Raw genomic sequence first — 10,000 nt, forward strand, 5'->3', positions numbered from 1 at the left:
TGCCTAAACCGGTTTAACAAGTGGTTTAAGCCAAACTGGTTTAAGTATTGACCTGTTTCCACCTTCACTAAACCAGTTATATTTTAAACCTAAACCGCTTTCTTAAAGAGACATTTCGGAGAGTTGCGTTAATGCAACATTTCAGAGATGTGCGCTAACATACATTTGCGGCAAAAGGCAATGGCTGCATGCGCTGATGGAAGTGACAAGAACTGCAACGCGAAGTTACAGTTGAGTCCAGTTTTTACGACAGGGCCCTTTTCGGTGTGTGGTAAAACAGCTGTTCATACGTGGTCTGTCGCACATGAACACAACTAAAAGAATAAGGAGGCGAGCGGTATTGGCGTTCGGATCTGTTTCGGCGTCCGCCGTGCTTCATCAACTGCTGTCGGTGTCAAGTGACGTTACACGTGATGGTGAGAAAACGTTGCCCACTTGATAAGTATGTGTAAGTTGTGCATAAGTGTTCAGCTACTGAACCAAACAGCACGCTTTGCAAACTGCGATCTACGGTAGATATTTGAGAAGTTGGAGCTCCGATTGAAAAAGTTACAAACGCGTTCGATAGAATTTATCATTTTATCAGTTAAAAGCGTACGTAAGCATATCTCGTTCTGCAAATGCGTCAAATGTCTCAATTTGATTGTTGGTAACCAACAATCAAAGGTGTATGCTGGGCGCAATTTACTAGCGCATGTGGCTGAAATGTTGAAGTAGGTTTAGTAAAGTGGTTTAGGTTTAACTGTCATGTGACAGTAGCGTGCTTGTTTAGATGGCTTCTGACAACGCTGTTTTGATGATATTGACTATTTTGCTGGGATAGGATTGTCTTAAAAGATGTAAGGGTCATTAACTATAGTATTTTGCATTTAATTATTTGATTCAGGCAATCAATTATCCGATTCAGGTGTTCAATTATCTGTTGCTTACAGCTGTGCAATAACATGAAAATTAAATAACTTACATAGCCTGCAGTTGGGCAGCTGCTCAAATATTATCATTCATCAGCTGTTTAGACGCTATAATTAGTAATTAATCTTGACTTTAGCGTGAATTTTTAGCGTGTGTTGTACGATAATTTCCTTTGCACTATCTGCAACAGTCCATCATGCATCGTTGCGGGTGTTTAGCTATAGCAAAGAGCTTGAATTTCACAACTTTGCCTTTCCATGTTGGTTGAATCAATCATTTATTGTTCAGCTGAAACGTGAGTGAGCATCATAGAAAGACGTCATGAAAGAAATGTGCTCGGTTTTGACGTACCTACCAGACTGAAATAATTATTTCTATAAATTTGGTACTTCTATGACAGAACATTGGATAATTGAACGCCTGAGTTGGATAATTGAACGCCTGAATCGGATAATTGAACGCAAAATACTGTAGTAGGTGCTGAATCAGTGACAACCAACAGTTGCTTTGACTCGGCGACAGAGCAGTCTAATACTTCAAAATAAGACTTTCCTAGATGGTGGAAACAGTTGCTTTCTTGAACTGGTTTAGTTTTAAACGTGTTTAAGCTAAACTAGTTTGAGGTGCAGCTAGTGGAAACACGGCCATAGACTACAGTAGAACCTCGTTAATCTGAATTAATTTTTGGCGGCTTGCCTTGCATAGCTAGATCCTACTAGGCAGCCTGATCCGGGTTGTTTGTGGCAAATTGAAATGCGTGTATCTGACTATATTAAATCCTGACTGTCACATTATTTAGAAGTATGTAGTCGTTGCAGCTTCTGTGTTCATACATTAGTTGTAATCTATGAATTATATGAAATGTGACAGACAGACAGACAGACAAAGATAGAACGACAGATAGACGGACAGATGGACAGACATACATACATACATACATACAGACAGATGGGCATACAGAGACAGACAGACAGACATACAGACAGACAGACACATAGACAGATAGACAGACACATAGACAGACAGACAGACACAAACAGACAGACAGACACATAGACAGACAGACGATAGAGAACAAACATGACATGTAACTAGAGACATCCGTAAATGCGCCATTGGTCTGGATGTCCGAGACAAGGTCTGGACCTCCAAGGCTCTGCATTTTAGTATGGATTAGCGAGGTTGTACTGTATTGCAGTTGCATACATTTTGTTGCTATTAGATTGTTGAAATGTCTGATGATGTGTGAGGTCATTAATATATATATATATATATATATATATATATATATATATATATATTTCAAGTTATGGCTGTTTGTTTTACCCTCTTGTGGTGGAATCATACGGAGTGTGGGCTGCACATAGTCTGGAGGTGTTGAGATCAATTGTCAAGAAGTCTCTTCTATCATCTGGCTTGTCTTTGGGCCAAGCTTCCAGGCAATTTCACGAACAGTTATCTGTTCGTTTATGGCAGTATAATTCAAGACTGATTAGTGACTATCTACCTAATTATTATGACTTAGATTCTTTGTGCTTCCGTCCTTAGGGCGGATATGTGTTATCTGTGTTATCTGTATTATATACAAATACATATGAATATATATATATATATATATATATATATATATATATTGAGTAAATTGGATGTGACTGTTGTGTGGTGTAAACACTTTGTTTCTGTTTAGTTCAATTAATTTCTTGGAGTCTCTTGAACGACTTGACTTGGGAGGGAATGAACTCGAAGAATTAGTGAGTACACGATGTGTGTGGAATGTAGGAATTGATACGATCTACACAGACAGACGACTTAACACATGAAAAATCACATTGATAGACAGACATACAGATTACCAATAGAAATGAAGAAGCACTAGAAGTGCAAACCCTCGGCCAGTATGCACCTTGAAGGTAATTAGTCGCGCTATGACAAAATCATATGACAGAAACACATGATGTGGGTAACAAAATTAGATGTGGGAACGTTACAAAGTTACAAATGCAGCTAGATTAGCTAAGTGTTGTTTCTAAATGCATGTTACAAATGTAGTTGTTTCCAAGTGATGGAACAAGCCAAATGTTACAAGTCGGAGAGCCTCGACGCTAGGCCGGCTGGCCATCTTCGCCTTACGTGATGAAGTAACGGGCGTGATCATTGTTCTGTTTGTTGGTGGGAAACCTAGGTTACAAATGTAGGCCAAACAAGCAGCTCACCACCGATTTTCCAGCTCACAAGAATGTAAAAGTCTCGTTCTTTGTGCAGCTTCTCTAGGCATCTTGTTGTTGTGCCAATTATCTAGCTAGATGTTGCTTCTGTGCACTGTACTGTATTTACACAGCTATCCGTCTAACCGCAATTTTGGTTGTAATGAGGTGACCCCAGAGCCAAACAAAACATCAATGTGGGAAACATGCACGTGCACATGTAGATTGATTAGGCGTCTGTTCGCTCTGACTTTGGATACCGTAAAACAGAAATGAATAGAGACGCACTAGCGTACTTACAGGTCGGCCGAGCCGCTTTGTCCCACAAACAGACGCTGTCATGGACAATGCACGTTCTCCTTCGCAAATTCCCGTCGAACGCCAAATTTCTGTTGAAGACGACACTAGTGATCTTTGCAACAACACCACGGCCGCTCAGCCACGCACACAGAAAATTCAAGCTGGCAGACTGCAGAACCACTATGCAGAAACAATGTGGAACAAGCAAAATGTTACAAGTCAGGTACAGCTACACACCCTCGCTCCTGGTTGTTTTTGAGGAAACATACACGTACAAATGTATGTGTTAACAGCTACCAAACAAAGAGAGGTGGAGCGATGATGACATCACGTTCGTCTATTGGTCGGTAATGACACCACGTATTGTCTATTGGTCGGAATAGCTGTGGTAACCAACTACATATACGGTCAGTCGTCGGGTCATGAACGACTACTATACTCGAGCCCGGAAATCCGGGCCTCGGGTAATGACTTCCAATTGAAGTGGTGGGCTCTATTTAAGGGAATGTATGGTGGATGGTTGGTGGTCTAATTTATGCAATGAGAGGTGGTCTATCAGTGTCTCTAGGTGTTTTAATTGTTATTTGTATTTTGGTTTCGTCTAGAGTGCCTGATATTTATAGTTTATTTGGAAGTTTGTTAGACTGTTTGTTGCTGTTATGGGTGGGTGTTTTTTTTTATAGACGTGGAGGTTTCGAAACATATCAGTAGTTAGTGTAGCAAACATACATTAGTTGGAATCTATGAATTACATGAATTATGACAGACAGAAAGACAGACTGACAGACAGATAGACAGATTGTTATATTTGAACTCTTACTCTACCAATAACAATCGCTAACTTTACGTATACATAACAATAACAGTCAATGAACAAAATGTTGAACGTCTTTATCATACAGAAAATCATCAAAATTGCACTTAGGCAACTTTGACAACTTTTTAAAATCACACGAGAGTTGCAAGACTATACAACTACAGACAGTTGCTTTCTCCATCTATCTCTAAAGTCTGTTTCACTGCTTTCCATTTGCATCTTTTGAAATTTTGGAGATCTTATTGAGATAGTCTTCAGCCATAGGGCCCCAAAAGCCAGTGTTCAAAGACAGACAGACAGACAGACACATAAACAGACAGACAGACACATAGACACATAAACAGACAGATAGACACATAGACAGACAGACAGACAGACAGACACATAGACAGACAGATAGACACATAGACAGACAAACAGACACATAAACAGACACAGACAGACCAACACATAGACAGACAGATAGACAGACAGACAGATAGACGGACAGATAGACAGACACATAGGCAGGCACATAGACAGACAGACAGACAGACAGAGACAGACAGACAGACAGACAGATAGACGAACAGATAGACAGACACATAGACAGACACATAGACAGACAGACACATAGACAGACAGACAGACACATAGACAGACAGACAGACAGACAAACGGTCAGACAGACAGACAGATGGACAGTTGGATGGATCCTCAGACAGGCAGACATATGATTGCATGACAGTTATTTTTGTAGTTTTGTGATGGTTGTTCCACTGTAATAGCCTGCATCAATCAGCTGTTTAGCTCGTCTTGAAGAGCTTTGGCTTGATTCAAATGAACTAAAATCGATTCCAGTGGTGCGTCTTTGAATGCGGCTCTTTCCTCAACGTCAAATAACGTACAAAGTATTGTTGTATAGGAGGTTGGATCATTGAAGAAGTTATGGTGTCTTGATTTGTCTGAGAATAAGTTGGAAGTGGTGCCGGATGAAATTGAGGGTCTCCAGGCACTCACCAGCCTCTACTTGACACAAAACAATCTGGAGCGTTTGCCAGATTCTGTTGGTATGTGTTATGCATTATGTATTGTCAATTAGATATACGGATGTTGTAGAGATAAGAGAGTTAATAATGAAGTATGAAGGTACTGTAAACGTGGAAATTTCCGCGTGGTTAAATTTTTTGCTATTTTTTGGTTGACACATTTCTGTGACAATAAACACCACACACACACACACACACACACACACACACACACACACACACACACACACACACACACACACACACACACACACACACACACACACACACACACACACACACACACACACACACACACACACACACACACACACATTTGCTAAGCAAAATCAAGAAACTCTGCCATGTGCAGAATACCAACGTCATCTAATGAAGCTACAGCTATGGAGGCACCAAACTTCATACACCTGCCATCACGAGAGTGGCTGTCAAATACAGCAAGACACGACTTGCGAGGATCTAATGCGATGGCGACTGAAAAGTGACTTGGCATTACCAAGTCTACTCCGGTATGGACTGTGCCAGCTCTAACATCGTTTACTGCCCTAACCGTCTTAGAAGGTAGACTGGGAACATCACAAGGTTGTGGAAGACACGCTAACCCTAACTCTAACCCTAACCACAACGACATCGGCCAACAAATACACACCATAGCACAAACACTATATCTCCTGCAATAATCCCTCCAACGCCTACGCAACCAACATTTTTTTATAGACAACGAGCACCCCCAGCACCAGAGCACCGACAACCCTCAGGTGGCAGCTCCTCTCTGGTGACTCCGGCTTAGTCCGACGCCTCACCATGAACTCTCTACCTCCCCCGCATTGTGTTGCCAATTCAGCAGCGCCGTATGGTGTAGACCACGTGATGGATGGAAACCACTTAACATGCATGAAACAAAAAAACGTGAAAATTTTACTCACAAAATGGTCCATGATGTAAGAAATGCAAAAATCTGAATGTTTACAGTATGAGTGCTGTGGGCACAGACATATAATACAATAAATTTGGTAGACGATGTCGGATGATGTTATACACTTGGATTGATCTGTGTATTGCTATAGTGTGTGTTATATGGCTTTTTGCAGGTACTAGGTGTGCAGTGTTGTAGTGGACTTAGGATTGTGTCGTTGATTTTTGTAGGAAAGTTGAAGAAGCTTGAACTTCTGAAGGCTGATTATAATAGACTGTCTGAATTGACACCTGCTATTGGAAAGTGAGGCTATAGAGAGAGAGGTTGAGTGGTGAACATGCTGTGTAGTGGAATAGTTTAGAAAGATGGAATTATGTAGAGATGGACAGACAGATAGGCAGATGAACGGATCTGTACACTCACTGGGAATACAATGAGTTACTGTCAGTGTAGTGGACAGACAGACAGACGGACAGACGGATGGACAGACAGACAGACAGACAAAAACAGACAGACAGACAGACAGACAGACAGACAAGAAAACAGACAGACAGACAAACAACAAGAGACAGACAGACAGACAGACAGATATACAAGAAAACAGACGGACAGACAAACAATGAGACAGACAGACGGACCGACAGACAACAAATGGACAGACAGACGGACCGACAGACAACAAATGGACAGACAGACAGACAAACAAACAGCAGACAGTGAGCACATAAGGTATAAGTTTGGTGAGAGCAATTCTGTTTTTTCTTGTAGTTTAACAATTTTGAGTGAGCTGATGCTGTTGGACAATCTGTTAGAGGTTTGTGTCGATTTCTACACACGTATGATGTCACAGACAAATACCTGTTAACCATATAGACATTACCACCAGAAATTGGTCGACTGAAGAACCTGAATAGTCTTAACGTGGATCACAATAGGCTTGTGGCTCTTCCACCAGAGGTTAGTCCAATGTATTGAGATGCATCCTTAACATGTAGTACAATAGTCTGATGTATGGGGGGATGCATTCCTTTGATATCATGGTAGTAGTCTAATGGCATGGTCAGACTGCAATAGTTACAGTATAAACCAAACCTTGTCAAATTGTGTCATCATCTTGAACCAGCTTGTGCCTAGCAGCTAACATGATAAGCATGGTGCCAAGGTAACGTGTGTGTGTGTGTGTGTGTGTGTGTGTGTGTGTGTGTGTGTGTGCGTGTGTGCATGCGTGCGTGCGTGTGTATGTGTGCGTGCATGTGTGCGTGCATGCGTGTGTGCATGCGTGTGTGCGTGCATGTGTGCGCACGCACACACTATAGAGTTGTTGTCTAGAAGCGACTCTGTAATGATAATTCAGTTTGCTTGACTTTTCTTGGGCTAAATTAGCTAGCATTCTATTGGAAGTGCAGCAAGACTTCAAAGCTTCGCAGGTAGCTATTTGTCACATGGTCTCATTTGGGTGTGAGGATAGCAGACCTCGTGGAATTAGTACAAGTCTAAATGTGTTATTTATTCCTTAATAAAATAGCTTGACAGCCACGAACACACGTGGTCGCCACTGTAAAACTCAGTGTGTGCTACACAGACTCGGAATGTTCATGGCTACACATACGAAGGCGTGTTTTAGAACCGAATATGATTACTACTAAAGTACCTGGAACTGGAAAGTGGTCACTTGTCAATCACACTAAAGCCTTTTCACACTTGAAGCCCATTCAAACTGCATTCAATCCACTTTGCAGTAGATGTGAATTCAATGCGCATTGACCTATTTCATGCTAGGAAAACGCAATCCATGTAAACGTTGTAGACACGTGTATCGTATAACATACGTAGAACCTGCGGTCTTCATGGTTGCCCGTCTCTTCGCTAAGATAGTTCTCTATCTTTAGTCACAGTACGTCCATCTAAGCCATAAGCACAAGATAGAGAGGGAACTTTGATCTACTGCTGCCTACCGTTACGAAGAGCTGCATGGATAGGCATGGTGCCCATGCAGCCACCAATGCACATTGAATCCACTTCAAACTATCTCCGCATGTGGTTTGAGTGAATCCACATTGAATGCAGCTTGACAGGCAATATGTGTTTAATGTGCATTCAATGCGCTTTGGATTGTATTATGAAAAGGCGTTTAACTATCACGTGATCTGAGATTGAAGTGTCTAACAATTGATTTACTGGTACCTTACTGATGTTGTAATCGTCTGTTGGTTAGATTTCTAACTGTCAGAATCTTCGTATCTTGTCGCTTCGTGACAACGTCCTCGCTCGTCTTCCTAACACATTGGGCTATTTGGTTGAGTTGAAAGTGTTGGATGTGGTGAATAACAGATTGAGCAGCTTCCCAGCAAGTTTTGAGGATCTTCCAGTGTCAGCAATATGGATGGCTGAAAATCAGACTAAATCAAAAATTCCACTTCATGAAGAGACTGATCCTACTACAGGAGAAACTGTGCTGACGTGTTTCTTATTGCCACAGGAATCGTTGTCTTGCAGCAAAGGTATGGTTTGTGTTGGAGTAAAATTTGCCTGTGTTTCTTTCTGTACTGTAGTTGCAGCTGACTGTTTCACTTTGTGTTTTATGTATACATTGGCTTGCAGACTTGTCTGTCTGTCTGTCTGTCTGTCTGTCTGTCTGTCTGTCTGTCTGTCTGTCTGTTTGTCTGTTCATTTGTGCATGTAACAGTTGACTCTCCATTTTTTGTGCATTGTCAGTTCATCTACACTATCCGCATATGTTTGTTGTCTGTTTCTTTTTATTGTCTGTTTGTTTACCTGTTTGTCTAGCATTGGTCTCTATCTGCTTGTCTGATTCTGCATGGTGTTGGACTGTCTTAGTATGGCTGTGTTGTGTCTTGTACTTGTTTGTATGTATCGGTCTGTCTGTTTGATTTTTGCTACACTCTCCCTCTAGTTTTACATTTAGTTAACGTATTTGTTTACCTACTATGTAGTGACTGGTTTGTGTATGTTGTGCCATTGACTCTACACCTTACAATGCCATTTTGACATTTCAGAAAATCTCCTGCTAGATGATGGTGCATCTAGTGTTCTTGCTGAGCACAGCAGCGCAAGCGCCAGTGCAACTCAGAGTGGTAACGTGGCTGCTGTTGATTTTATCACCCCAGAGAAGAAGAACGACAAGGACTTCCATCCTCAAGTTGATGTGAAGCTACAACGCAAGCCAACGCCTCATCCGAAGGATCTGAAGGATGCAAAGACACGCTACGTCAAGTCAAAACATCGAGTTAGGAACATGAATGCAGAACTATTCAGTAGCATGGTAAGCTAGTTGAGTTGCTTGGTGGTTCAGTAATCAGGACTGATGGATGGATGGACTAAAATTGACTCAACTTTATTCATGCCTGAATTAACACTAAAATTGAACTAAACACTAAACATGATTTATTGATTAATTAATTAATTAACTTGTAGTGAATTGAAATTATATGTAGATATGGCTGGTGGAAGGAAGTGACAATTATTGACTGGTATGTGCAAGCATAATGGTTACACCTCTGCAACTGTCTGTATTCAAACTAAAACTTTGTATGCAACAGTTTGTATTCAAACTAGTGGGTGGTTCATCATCTAGACGTCTGTATAGAAGACTGGGTTGTTTTCATTTGGATTAGAATTTGTTTGGATGATAAACGTATTTTGATTGTGCGGGTATGACTGTGTGTGGGTGGGTGCATGCACGTGTATATGTGTCTGTCTGTCTGTCTGTGTGTCTCTGTCTGTTTGTCTGCCTGTCTGTCTGTGTGTCTCTGTCTGTCTGTGTGTCTGTCTGTCTGTCTGTCTGTCTGTCTGTCTGTCTGTT

At 41.3% G+C, this 10,000-nt stretch overlaps 1 protein-coding gene across 5 annotated transcripts in view; it reads left to right on the forward strand.

The window, feature by feature from the left end:
- Positions 1-10,000, forward strand: part of LOC134196063 (protein scribble homolog) — a 26,394-nt gene that overhangs the window by 3,374 nt on the left and 13,020 nt on the right. For 4 of the 5 annotated variants that reach the window (XM_062665142.1, XM_062665144.1, XM_062665146.1 and 1 more), the window contains exons 6-13: positions 2,600-2,663; positions 5,001-5,075; positions 5,138-5,282; positions 6,408-6,480; positions 6,946-6,991; positions 7,051-7,134; positions 8,393-8,678; positions 9,195-9,460. In XM_062665142.1, coding sequence (XP_062521126.1) covers positions 2,600-2,663; positions 5,001-5,075; positions 5,138-5,282; positions 6,408-6,480; positions 6,946-6,991; positions 7,051-7,134; positions 8,393-8,678; positions 9,195-9,460 — 1,039 coding nt within the window. The remainder of the gene's footprint in view (positions 1-2,599; positions 2,664-5,000; positions 5,076-5,137; positions 5,283-6,407; positions 6,481-6,945; positions 6,992-7,050; positions 7,135-8,392; positions 8,679-9,194; positions 9,461-10,000) is intronic. The other variant, XM_062665145.1, reaches the window with a different exon arrangement.

This window comes from Corticium candelabrum, chromosome 20 (genome assembly GCF_963422355.1).
Source record: "Corticium candelabrum chromosome 20, ooCorCand1.1, whole genome shotgun sequence".
In the NCBI taxonomy this organism is placed as follows: Eukaryota; Metazoa; Porifera; class Homoscleromorpha; order Homosclerophorida; family Plakinidae; genus Corticium; species Corticium candelabrum.